This window comes from Juglans regia, chromosome 9 (assembly GCF_001411555.2).
Source record: "Juglans regia cultivar Chandler chromosome 9, Walnut 2.0, whole genome shotgun sequence".
Lineage (NCBI taxonomy): Eukaryota > Viridiplantae > Streptophyta > Magnoliopsida > Fagales > Juglandaceae > Juglans > Juglans regia.
Window position 1 is genome coordinate 16,623,639 of NC_049909.1, and position 18,305 is coordinate 16,641,943.

General features: G+C 32.4%; 1 protein-coding gene across 3 annotated transcripts; it reads right to left on the reverse strand.

The window, feature by feature from the left end:
• Window positions 1-5,053: 5,053 nt before the first annotated feature.
• Window positions 5,054-12,581, reverse strand: LOC118349393. 3 transcript variants are annotated; one of them, XR_004802374.1, is made up of 7 exons: window positions 12,315-12,581; window positions 11,496-11,557; window positions 10,552-10,642; window positions 8,253-8,355; window positions 7,420-8,163; window positions 6,776-6,859; window positions 5,054-5,092 (listed from the first exon to the last, which is right to left on the reverse strand). XR_004802374.1 is itself a non-coding variant. In XM_035693776.1 (6 exons), exons 1-5 carry the CDS (start codon window positions 12,461-12,463, stop codon window positions 7,459-7,461), a joined length of 1,110 nt encoding a protein of 369 aa, XP_035549669.1. In that variant the 5' UTR covers window positions 12,464-12,581; the 3' UTR covers window positions 6,662-6,859; window positions 7,420-7,458. The 3 variants fall into 3 exon arrangements, 2 of the variants coding, with proteins under 2 accessions (XP_035549669.1, XP_035549670.1); XM_035693776.1 differs by lacking the exon at window positions 5,054-5,092 and having other exon boundaries at window positions 6,662-6,859; XM_035693777.1 differs by lacking the exons at window positions 5,054-5,092; window positions 6,776-6,859 and having other exon boundaries at window positions 7,274-8,163.
• Window positions 12,582-18,305: the final 5,724 nt, after the last annotated feature.

Sequence of the window (18,305 nt, forward strand, 5' to 3'; positions counted from 1 at the left end):
AATAATATGGGTCCAGACCTGTAATCCATTACTTTTTTTTATACTTTTTTCCTTTAAGTGTCCTATTGGTTATAATGGAGCTATTGTAGAGCGGGGGCTTCTGTCCCTTCTATTTCTTGCATAATGACTAAACACAACTCTCTCTCTCCCTCATCAAATGTGGGTGGATTTCTCCCTTTCGAATCCAAAGAAAATTAGAAAAACAGTAAGAATTAGATCAGTTCAAGAGTAATTACACATGAGTTATTCTAGTCTTAATTTATTCTGTAGAGCACACTATTCAGATCAAGGAGACGTATGGATTCGAAGATGACTTGAGATGAGTTGAGATGAGTTGAGATGGATTGTGAATAGTAATGAAATGAATTGTAAATAGTAGTGAGATTTGTGAGTTAAAGTTGCTGAATAGTAATGAATAGTAGTGAGATGAGTTGAGTTGAGCTGAGATGAGCTAAGATGAACTGAGATGACTTGCGAATCCAAACTGTGCCTTAAATAGTAAGAATTTTCTTTAAATTAAATTACATCATATAAATATTTTATTAATTATTATAAATTAGATAATAATTAAAGGGGTTGTATATTTTTACCAAGAACCAACTATGGAGGGACCAAATGTTTTTGGGATAACCAGCTAAGAATCAAATGGAAAGCAAGGTAGGTAGGTACGTAGCTTTAGCACTCGGTACCATGTATTTTCTCCGGCCTTCTTTTTTTATTCCACCGTCGAGATGTACACATTGCAGTACACAAAAAACCGAAATTGACATATGACAAAACAGCTTTTGGGTTCACATGCACACTATAATTGGGCTAAATTAATAGGACCAAAGGAAAGTAAAGGAACGCTTCTTCTCTTGTACCCAATCCATTCACTGTTTCACAGACAGACCCCTATTAATCCTCCTCTGTTTTTTTTTTTTTATTGTTGGCAATTAGTAAGCCATTTACTAGAATAAAAACAATGGGGTATACTTCTTTGTACTCTTTACCCCTAAGGGACCCAATTATTTTTTTCCCCTATTTCTCTTTGCTTTGGCTGTCAGCAATTATGGAATTGGTAGGAATTTGAAATCAGGCACATCATGTGATCTACATATGTCTTTGGGAGACATGAAATTCAAAGCACTTGTACCAATTTCTAGTGCATTTTATTTCGATCCAAAATTATTACCCACTTTTTTTTGGTATTGGCAACTTTTATTGTTACCTAATTTCTCTTAATTAAGATTGATTGTGTAATTGTGTTTTTTGTAAGTTTTTTTTTTTTCCCTTATTGCCACCTCTGATCATTTTAACAACCCATTTACATAAGTTAAGCATGCGTGTTAATAATACATCATTTATACTGAGACTCGAAAGCTTCCACATCAGTAATATGTTGAGTATATAAAAAAATAGTACTTATAAATAGAGTTTCTCTTCGAACAATATAAATAATAATAATAATTAATGACATCATGATTTCATAATCGATATTTTTTTTTCTTTTAAAAATGATCGATGTTCACAAATTTTCTTATGTTCTTCAAGGAAAATTTAGATGATTCTAAATTGAATGGACATTCCTTTCAAATCTGTTGATCATCTTATCCCTTAGTCTCATTGGTAAGTACCTCTCAGTCATGTGGAGTATATATATATATATATATTCATATGCTAGCATATATAACACGTTAAACACAAATTAAACAGAACATGAGACACATGATGATAAGATATATATGCATGTAGACAAGACCAAAACCAAAGTTTGTTTGTTCTATTATGCAGATGTAAGCTGAGACGACAGAAACATTGTTATATTATTGTCGTTGCATGCCCATTATTATTTTTCAAGCATTAATGTGAAAATGAAAACCCTAGTTATAAGTCTTCCATGCGGTATTATCATTATTCAGTCATGTGTAGAACTTCTGGTGGTGGTATTGCTCCTGCTACGTCTATTTATGACAACTATTTTGGCTCATATAATATATATATATATATATATATATATATATATATATATACAGAAGTAAACAAAAAAGAAAAAGAAGGAAATTTTAACACCTTCTTTCTAGCTTTTGTTCTCAAAGATTCTTTGGTGCCCCATCAAAGAAAGAAAATTTCAATTTTTCAAGAGGAACTTTTTTCCCAGAGACAAATGCATGCTAGATATGCCATTCATTCAAAATGATGATCATGATGATCAATTAATTTGCAGGCCAAATAATTAAAAGATATTTACAAACATTACCTAACAACTAACCTAAACATGTTGGAATTAAGAAATGGGCTAAATAATTATTACCTCTCACACACAAAAAAGTGCTTAAAAACGTGCAAGTTGAATACATCATATTATATATATATATATATATATATATATATATATATATATATATACACGCGCACAATGCATGCCAACACTACAAGAAAAACGGTCTATTGTGGCGATTTTTTGTCTGATGCAAATAATATCGCCCAATAAGCAATTATTCACGGCGATTTTTGGGTCGATGCTACTTCGAATGGGCACATTTTAGATTTACCTTTTGCAGCGATTTTAAACACATTTAGGGTGTATTTTTAGAATAATTGCTGCAAAAAAAAATTATTCGTGATGATATTTTAGTTTCGCTAGCTAACACTTTAAATGAGTCAACAATTGCGACGAAACTCTGACGCAGCATAAATCACTGCAAATGATCATATGCAACTATTTATGAGATTATTTGTGACGAATTTAAGCACTACAAAAAGTCATTTTTCTTGTAGTGCAATGAGCCATATATATATAATAGGGTACAAGAGTACACCAAGTCTTTAATAATCTCATTAATTAATTTTTGGCGTTTTGAAAATGCCGACAACCTACACTTATTGCACTCTTGTCCAAAGAAAATGGATGATCCCATCCCTTTAACCCTATATATTTTCAATCTCATCCAATCTTACTGCCTTGTCCAAACACACACCAATAATCTTGCTTTGAAATCGTCAAGTCTTGTACGTACTACAATAATAGTAGATCTAACAATCTCTCAAGCATGATCGAGTTCATTGAGTTGCATCAAAATATATATATACATATATATATATATATATAAAACTTTAGATATAAGAGATTACACAAAAAAAAATCTATAAATTGATGTGGTTTGATGTTAAATTATTTTTATTATAAAGTAGATCTAACGAATCCCATGAAACCACATGATCAGTTTGTAAATTTACTTTATATAATTGACTTTATGTATGTAACAGTTCTCTAAAAAAAACCATATTAAGGATGAATTTGGCAAGAATTGGTTGTCTTTATATATTTCATGCAAGAATTGAGCAAAACGTCACAATGTTTTTTCCCCAAAAAAAATGGATCCTTTTTTTTTTTAATCCATGGTTATGATCTATATGTATTAGGTGGGGTGCATCACAATTTTTTTTTTTTTTTAAATAGAAAGGTATTGCTAAATATTATGATCATTATCTATTATATTTTGTCTTACACAACCATGAACGGGTCCTACTTGCTGATCATGGAAAAAAAAAAAAAAGGAGCCTTTATAGAGGGGAAAAGTTAGCATGTATGAGGATAAGCAAGCGACAAAACTTCGAACAATCAACCATATTATTATTGTTGTTTTTGTTGTTATAGTCTCAATTTAATTATATCATAAATATTTTAATCACAAAGAAATTTCATAAAAGTAAATTTATAAACTGACTTGACTTGATATGATATATTAGATTGTAAATCTGCTAATTTTACTATAGAGTAGATCTAACGTATCATATAAAATCATATAAATAATCTGATGGGATATTTGAACCAAGCACCCACATAATTTAAGTTAGGATTTACGTAACATTTCAAGAAAATTAAGTTTGGGATATTTGGCATTTCTTCTTTGGATTTTTTGTCTCTTGGAATACTTTATACTATGTAACATAATTATGGGAGATGATGGATCAGTTTTCCACCTTCTTGCCTTTGACCCGATCGATACAAAAATCCCAAACTGTGCCGTGTTCCTAAATCAAGCATTAATTAATCAGATAATTAACATTTCTTGACCATAAGGATAAGCCACCACACCAATAATCTTGTTGTTTGGGGCATTATCTTTTAGGTTTTAGTGGTTTGAGGATGGACACAATCGCAGCTGTTGAGGGATTTAGATCAAAGTTTCTGTACGTAGGACCATGAAAGATCTCAATCTTGAGTTTTTAATATCTCTTCGGGTTTTATCTATGTTATTTTTTGTCCTAAATTTTATCATTTTCAGTCACAGATAGTGATGCGACAAGTTTGAAGTATCTTACTTTATTCAGACGGTCTCAAATTAGATGCCACTTGAACAGTTAATACACTATCTCCTTTTTTTATTATTATTTTAGGCCAAATTAATAGCAAATACCCTAAAGCTACGTTTGGATGTTGAGCTGACTTCAGTTCTTAGATATTAAGTAGTGGAGAGAGTTATGTGAGGCACATCTAAACTAAGTTTAAAGTGTGTTTGGATATTAAGATGAGTTTAGTACTTTTTATGAGAAGTTGATAAAGGTTGTGGGTCCCACGTATAAGGAGGTTTTGAGTTGAGATGAGTTTAATAATTTGAGAGTTGGGTGTTTGAATGTTAAACTCAGTTTAAAATTAGACTGAACTTAGCTGAGTCTTGTAACCAAACGCAGCCTAAGTTAATCCTATGAACCACCTTGTTTCTTCAATCCAGGTTAGATTAGAGCTAGCCATTTGAAGTGTTGATTCATTTTTCCATGTTTTAAATTCCCTACTTGATCTACTACCTCTTACCCCTACATGCAATAGAGCAACACAATACCTTGAATTAGGCAAAAAAAAAAAACATCAAAGCTAATTGCATGCATGTACAAACTTTTGGTGAGACATGTTAGGGGTTCTAGAATAGTGTGCAAAACCACATGGCCCTGTGGGACTTGGCAGACAAACATGATCTTATTGAAATCCTTCTTCTTCTTCTTTTTTTTACCAGAACAGTTTAAGGCATAAACTAGTGGCATTGGACTGGCTGAAATTGCAGGCTCTGATAGTAACAGTTCACAATTATAGAGAGGCCATGATTCTTGGCTGCACATACACATGGGGGAAGACTTTCTTTTAGAAAAAGAGGAATATCATGTAAACCAAACATCATCACATAAAACTGATTCTCCCTTGTCAATTTTGAGGTTTCTTGATAGCCATTACAGGGGGCATATTGTGTATATCTTTCTTTTTAACTGAAGGGACTTGGCAGCACCGTTACCATGTGATATTCTTACCTTTTCTTTCACTACATTTAAGTAATGATGCGTGTTTATCATTTTTCTATTTTAAAAGAGTAATGATACCTACACAATATATTTCACAACATATATTGTAAAAAAAATGGTATTTTTACAGGGTTTTAGCGGCGGTCAAAGGCCACGAAAACAAAAAACCACACAATTTTGTGGTGTTTTTATATATATAAAATAACCATTGAGCCATCACTTGTGGTGTTTATATATATATATATATATATATATAAATATGGAACTTTGAAATACCCTTGTGCGCATTATATTCACCTGGCAATATGATCACAAACATTGGGGTCTTTTGGGTAATATTCATGTCTTTGTGTCTTTTTGGTGGGATATAATAATTTAGTCCAAATGAATTAAGATTAATAATTAGAAATAATCATGATTAAGATTAATAACAGGTTGGGAGCACTCGCCATGATGATGGGATTGATTAATTTGAAAAAAGCCCTAGAAAAGTTGATGTTGAGATAAGTATGATAGCCTTGTTTCGAAGGAAAATGGCCTAGAAAGATTGATATCATCCACCAAGAAATTAAAGTAGTTTTTTTTTTTTTTTTAATTTTTTTCCCTCTGAATATCATCAACAAAGTAGTTAGTTGTGCGTTGAGAGGGAATGTAGGAGAATAAAGCAAGAAAAGCAAACCCCATTAAAAGAAACCCACAAAGATTAATGGTTCAGAAAAAAAGCTTGGCAAAGAGACACTCTCATAAGGATGGAATTTCTTTATCATGATGAGCTGCTTTTAGTTAGAACCCATTGAGAATTTTTTCTTATTTTTGTGTTGTAGACTTCCTTTTTTTAACAATCCATGCGCATTAATCCCACTGCCGTTTGGGTTTATATGATCTATTTTATTAGGTTTCGGCCTCCCAATGAATGGTGTGCATCTTGGGCCTTTCAAACACAAATAATGCCATTAGAAATTCTTTGGTCCCTTTTGACCTCAAAAGAAGAACTACTTGTTTTTGGTTTTTTTTTTTCTTAATTCCAATTGAAAGAACCAAATATATAGATAGAAAAGAAGTATTAACTTGACAATTGCTGAGCACCATTTCCATTGGCTTATAAACAAACCGTCCGTCAATCATGACCGAGTTAAAGAGCAATGTATAATGGAGGAAAGCTTTCAGATAGATCAGAGATATGACATCACTTGAAAACCACATATTCCAAATTATTTTGGTGTTTCTTGCAAGATTGAGAATTTGAAGTCTCTTTCTGCTACTGACCCACTTTTCTTATAGCCCAAAGAGGCTGCCACCGAATTTTTTTCATTTTCCTGAATATATATGTATATATATATATATATATATATATTTCCTTTTTGTTTTGAAGATTAGACGGCTATGGTACCCCTTTTATTTAACCTTGAAAGTCAAATTTAGAAAAGTCAAAACTAACAGAACCTTGTGGAAATCTCAGGAAAACAAACAAATATGTAAATATAAAAGCAATGGGAACCTGCTTCTCTAGACCATCATGTCGGTGGCATCTTCCTTTATAAAATTGCAGAAATTCACATCAAAGAGTATCCTATCATCCAGCCTGCACAAATCAGAATTGGTTGTTTGTTATGTTGGGACTTGGAATAATACAAGGTTTAGACTTTGGACTGGAGTAGATAGCTATGACTTGATTTCAACATCCAAATTTAAAACCTGTACACATTTCCAAATCCAAATCCAATAAATTCTCAAAAGATATTAAAATCTGAATATAATTAGATAGGCTGTGTAAAACTGAATTAGTATTATCAACATTGGGTTTGGTTATTTGGAACACTGAACATCATCATTAGGACATTTTAACTTCCGAATAACCAATCCCAGTGTTGGTAATACTAATTCAGTTTTTCTCCCAGTTAGTGCAAGCCAGTAGTGTATTCGAGAGGTGTAGGTTTGCAACTTAAAAGAAGGAACAAAATGAAAATCCATTTTGCACAACAGAAAACCCATAAAGACAGATCAATATCTAAGCATTTGATTCTATAGCCACATTGCATAAGAATCCGCAATCAACATGAAGATATTTGCATCCACTATGTTACATCAGTGTACAGTATTTCACAGTTACTTTAAGAGATTTGATCTTCTGAACAAGCTAACCTTAACTCTTTTCTCCAATTGAAAACCCCTTCCAACAAATCATAAATTTTCTATCTGCTCAAGGGATGAGAAATGCGAATCGATCCTGCTGAGAGTTTCTTGATCAATATCTGTCGTGCTAATCAATTTTTTCAAAGAATAATGAAACTTTTTTCTGGGTTCTGAATCAATTATAGGAGTCTGATCCTCCAGGGATGCATCTTTAATTCCTGTTTGATTAGATACTGTGTCCTGATTAAATAGCTGTAGTTTCATCTCCAAGCAAGATTTAAGATCCTCTTCATTTCGGGCTTTGTTCAACTTATCAATAAGATCACTTATAGTCGATGCCTTCTCAGTCTTCGAAATTTTGGCCTTTTTTGTTCCTTCATTTTGTTCATCTTGGTCATTTGGTTCATTAATGGCATCATCCAAATCGGGCTTCTGAAGCTCTTTTAATCCCTCATCAACAATTTGTTTAATCCTCCTCCTGAAGTTATCTTTTCTTATTGAGTTTGATCTTAGCTGCAACTTCAGTCTCGAGACCATTGTCTCAGTGTTGGCCTCCATAGAAGTAGGTTTAGGGTTTGAAACAGATGACTCGTCTTCAATGGACCCTTCAAGAATAGATTTCACAGAAAAAACTTCTTCAAGTAGACTAATATTATGCATGTATCGGTCAAAAGCTTCATCCTCCACTTCAACGTTTCTGTCCCTGTATTCCTTTAACTTGGAAAATCTCCATTCATTAATTGCTGCAGCATCCTGAGAAAACATCCTATATCAGGACAAGTAATTCTTACTGCCACAATATCTCAAATATGAATGAAAATAAATTGATTCATTCCTTTTACCTTTTTAGTCAGTGGCTTTCTCGAACGGAGTGGGATTTGCACATTATTGAACTGGGCAAAATTGTTGGAAAGCTGCCGAAGTGATACAACTCTAAGCGAAGCCCTGAGATAAAGCCCAAACAAAACAAAATGTTCAAGGCAAAATAACTTGAAACAGCAGTGGTACATATATTTGTAAGAACTATGCCAAAGAAGTTGCTGAAAAGCAATGCCAAAAAGGGTTACAGCGGAGCCTCATAAAAGAAAGCATACTTAGCGACTTCAATTGTGGAAATCAAATTTGACAAAACAACACTTAATTTCCATGCAAAATGTGTCGAAAGGGATATTCAAAGCTGGTGGCCATTGAAACTAAATATTTCAAGATATCCTCTGCAAACTCAGATAATTAGAGATGGCATCGCCGAGAAGATGGAATGTTGATTGGCTGGGTGGAAGAGACTCTCTCTCTAAAGGCTGCTGGATAACTTTGAACAGAAATACATATCCAATTTGCCTACTTATAGTAGCATGTGGGAACGTCACTTTAGGGATGCTGTGGGTCTTACGGGAGTTCTGGTGTGGAAAAATATTGGGAAGGGGTTGGGAACTCTCTAATTTTATCCTATTTTAGGTTCAAAGATTAGATTTTGGTATGATGTGTGGTAGGGCTATAGGCGCCTAAATGCAACTTTACCCAAAATGTTTAGGATTTCTCGTTGTAAGAAGATCTCAGTAGCAAATTACTGGCAACTTTCTCATGGTACTAGACAATGGAATATCACCATTAAAAACTCGGTGCAGTAATGGAGTTGATTTCTTCATTCTTTCAGCTCTTCTGCTACTTCAGGATTAGAGGTCGGGTGTGGAGAGGATCCTGCGGACCCCTTCCAAGAAAAGGAATTTTGATGTTAAAACCTTTTATCATTTCCTATGCCCCCTCGAATCCTCCATTTCCTTGAAAAGATATTTGGAAAAACAAGGCTCCATCGGAGGTGACTTTCTATGTGTGGACAGCAGCATTAGGCAAGATATAAACTATCGATAAGCTGATAAAAAAGCGCATCACAGTGATGAATTGGTGCTGTTCATGCAAGAAGAGCGACAAAACCAGTGCACTACAAGGTGGCTAGAAATTTATTGGCCTTAGCTTTACATTTTTTGTGTGTAGCATAGGTAATGCCACAACCAGGTAGGGCTGTTGGCTTGTTGGAGATGTCAGAATATTGGTCAGTGCAGCACAGAAATTTGGCGGGTGGTTCTTGTGTGCTTAATGTTTCTTTGCAAGGAATGCAACGCTTGGAACTTTGAAGATTGTGAGATTACAGTAGTAGGCCAGGAGCCATTATGCTAAAAACACAATATCTGTCAGCTGCCTATAGTTCTAGCTTTTCCAATTATCTAGAATTTATGCATTACTTTTACTTCTCCTCCCTAATTGGGCACTTTCTCCTGTTTGTATTCTTTTTTTTTATCGGTTGTATTCCTGTTTGTATTCTACGCCTTGATAAAATTGCTGGACTAATTTGAAAAAAATATGAACTTCGCATATGTAACTTAACTATGTAAAACAAAGAAGTGAGACAGCAGACTTTTTTTGGTATAAAGTTTATGTATTGCTACACAGCTGTGAAGATAATAAGAATTGGAGGCAGGACTGAAAAGGCTGAGCAAAAAGAAAAGAAAAGATAAATAAAACCGTTATGATACATAAGGCTCAATATAATCCCGTGGTAGAAAAGGACGAAGAATACATACAATACATATTTGTGTTTGAGAGAGACTTCTTGAGCCAATCACATCCCCAAAGAAGACATGAATCATTAAAGATGGGGTTTCTTTAAATGAGTAGTTGAGTGAACTATTCAATTGAATGATGTTGAGCATGTTTCCCAACAGCCAATGGCCAGAGAAACAGGCATGAAAGAGTGCAATGCAATTCTTTACAAAAATTATATTCTAGGTTGTTGTTGTTGTTGTTGTCCTAAACACTAGAAACATGAGTAGAAATAATTTGAGATGGAATTAATTGCATGGGGTTTTTTTATTGGCACCAGGTGTCTGGAAACAGTGTCCCGACTAATCCCAGAGGTGCAAAGACCCTCGGCAAGGACTAGGAGTGTCCTGCAAGTGAACCTTGGGTAATTCAAGGGAAAAATCCCTTAGTCTAATGGCCACTGGTAATTGTTTGCACCCAAGAGGATTCAAACCTTAGACCTAGAGGGAGCATACCATCAAGACCAACTAACCAAGGCCTTTACCACTTGAGCCAACCCCTAGGGGTTATTAATTGCATGGGTTCTTGATGCTCATTACTTACCCAGAGGGAGATGCCTCAGATGCTTGTTGGTCGAACATGGGAGTGCTTGAGCTCGATGTCTTGTCTGGAACAGTTGCACTTGCTTTCAAAACTGCATTCATAATAAATAAGATAGGAAAAGAGGGAATAGGGTCATTCTCACCAAAAAAAAATCTGAAACAAAGACATAAAATCTCCTTCTCAGCCTCACTACAGGAGTAGAGCTTAGATTTACAAGATTCACTCCTTCATAGTACATACACTTCATGTGACTAACAAAATTAACATTTAAACCTCTATATATTGATTGATATTGCTCCTCTAGGCAGCAGTAGAGCCCAGGCCTGGGTTCCAAACCAGCATCCATAGCAAGCAATGCCATTGTCCCAATGGCATTGTGCAACGCTTAGGGTTACATAGTCTCACACAAGTCAATAGAGAAAGGAAACTTTGCATGTATGTATGTATGAATGTACAGTCTTTATATACTACATTAAAGTCATGAAAAATCCAACAACTCAACAAGTTAAGATTACAAAATCTCAAACTCTAAGCAAACAAAAATAAAGGAATCGCCAGCCCAATTATATATGCATTACAGTGTCTTAAGCCTAAGCTTAAACAAGTCCACATTCAAAGCATTTTTTTTATTGATCCTTCGGAGGAAAACTTGTGCATGTCCCTGACTAGCCAAAAAGAAGAAACATAGGAACAAACTTCTAACAGTCTTTATGTTAGAGTTGCAGACTGAAGAGATGAATTAATAGCGAAGGAGCATTCATAGGTTCAGAATAGGCACTTATTGAACAATGGTGAATATAACATCAATGGTGAGCAAGTTGGGTATATTTTACTATTATATGACAGTTAAACTTCACATTATTGAACAATGCTGTCGTCAAACAATGACCACGAGACAAAAGGACCAGTGTTCAACACTACATATATACTTCAAATTAGCATACCGTGAATGGGACAAGGATTTTGATCTCTTGAACAGCAACTCTTGCATGACTTGAATGGACACCTACATTGTCAGTTTTGTTTACGAAAGATATAATCTCAATGTGTAAAAATAAAGGAGAAATCAAAACACATTTCTGAAAAACTTCTGAAAAAAAAAAAACCCATAAAATTACTTTTCAACCTTAACCATCCGTAAAAATACATTTCATTTAAAAGGGGTTAAAGGGGTTCTATTAGATGGGCAATAGACATGCTCGAATGGGTAATCATACTGCTTAACATGCCTTTTTTCTTTATTCTTGAAAGACCTAGGAGCCACCGTTTGATGACTCGGGAATGTAAAATCTTCCATGTTCGACATAGAAAGTTAGATTTATGCAGCTCATATTCTAACTAGCCCATCCTCGTTATTTGTTTCTTAAGAGTTCAAGAGGTTTGAGGCAAAGGAACGCATTTTAATCAATTATCCCGCCTTCTTACAATGTCGTATAGTATAATGTTCAATTCATGTGCCTAAGAAAGACCTTCCTCTCGGTTCACATTTTCTATCGACCATTTTTGTAGTTTATCCGCTGCACAACACTAGTCAATATCCCAAAACCGCGACTTCTATTGCAATTTGACTTGATTTTCTTTCTTGCTTTCCAAATCGAAAAATGAAAAAATAAATATCTCTACCAAGGAAGAACTGCATCAAGAAAGTAATTAAACCCTCCAAAAACCCAAAAGGTAATACAAAAACATAGAGGCACACATACCAAAAAATTCTAGGGTTTCGAAACCTATACAAGCGCAAACCAAAATAAGCAAGAGAATACCTGGAGCGAGCAACATTGCCGCATATCTGACACTTAGGCTTGTTGAGCCCGCGGAGGGTCTTCGGCGGCGTGTCCGTACGGTGCGAGGAGTTGTGGGATGCGGCGGGGGCGGTGGTATTGTGGGACGGAGCTGGCGACGAGGCCGCCATCGATGAAGGTTGGAGCTTTCCGAGGTAAGCTTCTAGGAAGCCAGCGTTGGAGCTTTATTTGTGTTCGTTTGTTTTGGCGCCTGAGAAATTTCGTAGGGGAGTTCTAACTTAACTTCAGGCACCGATACAATGGAATATTAATAATAATAATAATAATACTAATAATAATAAGGGATCGGAAGCACGGCACCCGCGGCAATGGGGATTCTTTCATTGCGGGCTAATGGGCCAATGGCTATACATATACGGTTTATTTAAATGGGCCGGGTCGGTGCATATTTTTTTAAACTTTTTAATACCAAATGTCAGCCAAAAAATAAAATTATATTTAAAAAGCAAATTGATCAAATGGTGTTTACAAATCAATGATAACATATTGAGGAAGGAAAAAAATTCCATGGTATGCCTTTTCTTGAGAAACTATTAGCTTGCATAACGTATCCCCTCCTCTCCCATTCGGAATCTGAATCCATAGATGCTGAGTCTATCATCTTTTTCTATCTGCTTCTAAGAGTGCTTAAATGGTCATTATCCGAGTGAAGGGATGAATTGCATATCTCACTCTTATTTCATTATGATAAGGTGATATTGTCAATCAACTTTTAATTTTTTTATTTTAAAAAACAAATCATCGTCCACAAGAATGATGATAAGTATCATCGATGTAAAATATGGTAATAGTGTGATATGTAGTATTTGTCGTCAAGGAATGCATCATCACTCGTCCTTGAAAATTACTCCTGTAAAGATAATATTAATTGAACCAACTGATTTTGTTTTTTGTTTTTTGTTTTTTTAAATCAAATGAGTTCATTCGTTGGGTAATAAAACGGGTACAAGACCATAATTTTTAGTGGCGCCGACTACATCTATGGTATTTGAGAATAGTGCCCCATCTATCATAAGAACTTAATGCTTGTCTCCAATTAAGAGCATTAGCATTAATTTACGTGTATACATATATAAAATTACATCTTTTACATAATTATTTTGTCATTTAAACAAAATTTTTATATTGACTTATGTATATTTGAGGCAAAATAATAATAAAAATATTATTATTATTTTATTATTATTATTATTTTGTTAAAATCAATTTTTATATATATATTTTGCAATTAGCATCTACTATATACATTTGACATTAATAATAAAAAAATAATTTTTTTATGTATTATATTCAAAATATAATAAAATGAAAAAAATATATATAATATATTATAATAATAAAATGAATGTGCATGTGAAGATTTGTTGTGTTGTTGAAAGAGGAAGAAAATGAAAAGATTGTGAGAGAGAGAGTGCGAGGGGAGAGAAATAATGATTAAAATATGTTTTATAGAATGAATAGTAATTATTCAAATTTAGATAAGCATTGTTCATAACTAACTAAATATTTGGATATGTATAAACCAATATAGAAAATTTTAAGATCATATTATATAAATATTACTTTGCATATACATATACATAAGCCAATATAAATGCTCTAATACGATTATAGATTATACTCTTTTTAAAAAAACTTTGTTACCCAGTCACTCTTGTTGACAGAGTGAGTGACTTCATTTATTAATCACTTAAAATGTGTCACATCAGTAAATATGATTAAGAATGATAACATTTAAGATAAATAATAATATTTTATGAATTTGAAAACCTTTCACACTTTCTCCTCTTTTACTACCTACTTTTTTTTTATTTATTTGAGTTATTTTACGAATCAATTTTATTGATATTATCAATGAAACTGATCTTTGATGAAATCGTTTTTTCAGGTTCTAATTGAACTAAGGCTTGTTTGGAAGAGTTTTCATATTGTCTCTTCTCGTCTCATTTCATTCTCAAATATCATTTAAATATAAATATTTTTTAATTTTAAATATTTAATTTTTTAATCTAATTATTACTTAATCATTATAATTTTTCCTAACTTCTAAATAAAATACAAAAAATAATTCATTTTCAAATCTTAAAACAAATATAATATTAAAAAAATATATTCTAATAATATTTTAATATTTTGATTGAACTATTTCTCTCTCATTTTTTAAAACTAAATAAAATATCATAACTTAAATTATTTTACTATCATTCACAAATAATTTAACTATTATTTATAAATTTTTTATCCCATCTTATTTTTCAAATATCCTTATATTTTTCTATACGTACAATTAGGCCAACTGATCACTAATAATTTTAAAAGAGTTGACTAATAAGTTAGGACTCCTACTTTGATCTATGGCTTTCGGAATTAATTAATTAAAAAAATTAGGAGATGTCTTCGGGATAGCGACAAAATTGCAATAGATTAGCAAAATTGGTTGTATTGTAATGTTCTCTATCCACTTATCCAATAAAATAATGGGGAAAAATACAAAATAAATCGCTATTGATAATATACAAAATAATGGAAAAATTTTTTAAAAAAAATAGAGAAAAGTTCTGGAACGGTCTGGTGACCTTTCCCAATTTACACCGACCAATAGAATTTTAACATATATAAGATTTATGTGTCTTATAGTGTCCTCTACTTTATTGAATCAACTCTCTTCTTTCTCCCCCTCATTTTTCTTATTTTCCCAATGAACTATGTTCTTTCTCCTCTCCCCATTGTCCCTTCCTCTCTTCTCTCCCCTCTCATCTTTATACTCTTTGTCTTGTTGGGAACCCGTCTCCAATCTAGAACCTATTGGATTTTAGCCATTACTTGAAGTTTTTTTGTTTCTTCTGCATATTAAGCATTTAGGGCTGTTGATCTGGTGTGCAGTTTTTATATGTGCGATGCGATGATTCTTCCATAGTTTTAAGAGTTGTTTTCATCTTCAGATTAAAAAATTATGGTGCATACCTCTGTTCATAGATTTTGGAGGCTTGGGCTGCGTTTAGTTTTCAAATTCAGTTCAACTGAGTTCAGTTTAACTTTAGGCTGAGCCTAATATTCAAATACCCAACTCTCAAATTACTAAACTCATCATAACTCAAAACTTTATTACACGTGGGACTTACAACATTTTTTAATTTTCCATAAAAGTAATAAATTCATCTTAACATCTAAACACATTTTAAACTCAATTTAGATGTGCTCCACATAACTCTCTTCACTACTTAACTTACTACTATTCATAAATAACTCAATTCAACTGAATTCAACTCAACATCCAAACGTAACCTAAAAAATCATGGTGCATAACTCTATTATGGTTTCAAAATCCAAGAAACAACTCAAAAAATGTATTTTTAAATGAAATCTTATTATTACAGTTATCCATAAGAACCAATATTACATCTTGGATATAATGAAAATGATAAATTTTATTTTGAATATCACGTTCTTCTGTAAATTTATTTTGAATGTATTATATGCTTCTTTATTTGAGCTCCTCAATAGAAATTTGAGCAGGACGACGGGTGAAGAGAAATAAAATAGAAAAGAGGGGAGAGGAGAGAGAGAAAGAGAAAACAAAGAGAAAACACTTTATATTTTATAAAAAAAAATTTATAAATATAAGATATGAGAATAAATAGTAACTAATAGATAGAATTTAATAATGTTATGGGTACCGACTGATTTTATTTTTTGTTTTTTTAAATCAAATGAGTTGATTCGTTGGGTAATAATATTTTAATTTTATAATATTTTAATTCAATTATTTCTATCTCATTTTCCAAAACTAAATAAAATATCATAACTTAAATTATTTTACTATCATTCACAAATAATTTAACTATTATTTATAAATTTTTTATCTCATCTTATTTTTCAAGTATTCTTATATTTTTCTATACGTACAATTATGCCAACTGATCATTAATAATTTTAAGAGTTGACTAATAAGTTAGGACTCCTACTTTGGTCTATGGCTTTCGGAATTAATTAATTAAAAAAATTAGGAGATGTCTTCAGGATAGCGACAAAATTGCAATAGATTAGCAAAATTGGTTGTCTTGTAATGTTCTCTATCCATTTCTCCAATAAAATAATGGAAAAAAAATACAAAATAAATCGCCATTAATCATATATAAAATAATGAAAATAAATAAAAAAATAAATCACCACTAATAACAAAAATAGAGAAAAGTTCTGAACGGTCGGGTGACCTTCCCTAATTTACACTGACCAATAAAATTTTAACATATATAAGATTTATGTATCTTATAGTGTGCTCTATTTTACTGAATCAGGTGCATTCTTTCTCCCATCTTTTCTTTTTTCTTATTTGCCCAGTGAACTATGCTCTTTCTCCTCTCTCCCTTTTTCCCTTATCTCTTCTCTCCCCTCTTCTTTGTCCTCTTTGTCTTGTTGGGAACCCATCTCCAATCTAGAACCCAATGGATTTTAGCCATTAATTAAAGTTTTTTGTTTTTTCTGCATATTAAGTATTTGAGAAAGTCTACTATGCCGTCCCAAACATATTTCTCGGTTTGACCGCTCAGTGATTTTTATTTATTTATTTTTTACTAAATGATGAAGAAAGTAATTTTAAATGTATTGATGTATTTTTTTTAATATTTAAATACATTAAAAAATGTAAATAGAAAAATAAAAAAAAAAGTTATTTTTGCAACTAGCGTTAGCACCACTTTTAAGTATTTAGGGCTGTTGATCTGGTGTGCAGTTTTTACATGTACGATGCGACGTTTCTTCCATAGTTTTAAGAGTTGTTTTCATCTTCAGGCTAAAAAATCATGGTGCATACCTCTCTTAAAGGATTTTGGAGACTAAGACTGCGTTTGGTTTTCAAACTCAGTTGAGTTCAGCAGATTTTAGTCTAACTTTAAACCGAGCCAACATCTAAATATCAAACTCTCAAATTATTAAATTCATCTAAACTTAAAATTTTTTTACATGTGAAACCCACAATATTTTTTAACTTAAAATATATTTATACGTGAGACCTACAATATTTTTTAATTTCTCATAAAATTACTAAATTTATCTTAACATTCTACACACTTTAAATTCAGTTTAGATTGACTTCACATAACTCTCTTCATTACTCAACTCATTACTATTCATAAATAATGCAATTCAATTGAGCTCAGCTCAACATCCAAATCCAACCTAAAAAATAGTGGTGCATAACTCTATTATAGTTTCAAAATCCATGAAACAACTCAAAAAATGTATTTTTAAATGAAATCTTATTGTTACAGTTATCCATAAGAACCAATATAACATTCTGAATATGATGAAAAATATAAATTTTATTTTGAATATCACGTTCTATAAATTTGTTTTAAATGTATTATATGCTTTTTATGCTTCTTTATTTGAGTTATTTAGTAGAAATTTGAGCAGGACGACGGGTGAAAAGAGAGAAAAAGGAAAAGAGGGGAGATAAGAAAGAGGAAAATCAAAAACAAAATGATGTAATGGAAAATACTACTCTTACCGTTTATTTCTACCGCTCTATTTTACCGTTGTGATTTTTTAATTTTTTTTTTACTTAGTAATTAAGAAAGTGTTTTTTAATAATATTGTGATTTTTTTATTTTTTTTTTAAATATTTAAAAATGTTAAAAAATACATATAAAAAAAGTAAAAAAAAAAAAAAAAATAGCCTAACGGTAGCTCCCAGCGGGAGCTGGGAGCGGTAGGCGTAGCATCACTCTAATGTAATCGTTTGCATGTGGTTTATTATCTACTTTGATGCAACCCATACGTGATAGTGTCTTATTCACGGGTGAAAAGGGATTTTTGCCACCCGACCGACTGGGAGCGACTCTCATAAAAATAATCGGAGCAAAGATGCATGCATTTAGTGGCATTTATGTCACCCGGGTGAATAGGTTCAGCACAATGCACATGAAACACTATTTTATTACTGGCATTGCA

What these genes read in the sequence shown, in the direction of transcription:
- LOC118349393 (XM_035693776.1), bottom strand. Translation starts at nt 12,463, where the DNA reads ATGGCGGCCTCGTCGCCAGCTCCGTCCCACAATACCACCGCCCCCGCC. An exon ending in AAATCCTTGTCCCATTCACG is followed by an intron (nt 10,643 to 11,495) that starts GTATGCTAATTT and finishes TTATGAATGCAG; the next exon opens with TTTTGAAAGCAAGTGCAACT. An exon ending in TCTGAGGCATCTCCCTCTGG is followed by an intron (nt 8,356 to 10,551) that starts GTAAGTAATGAG and finishes GCTTTATCTCAG; the next exon opens with GGCTTCGCTTAGAGTTGTAT.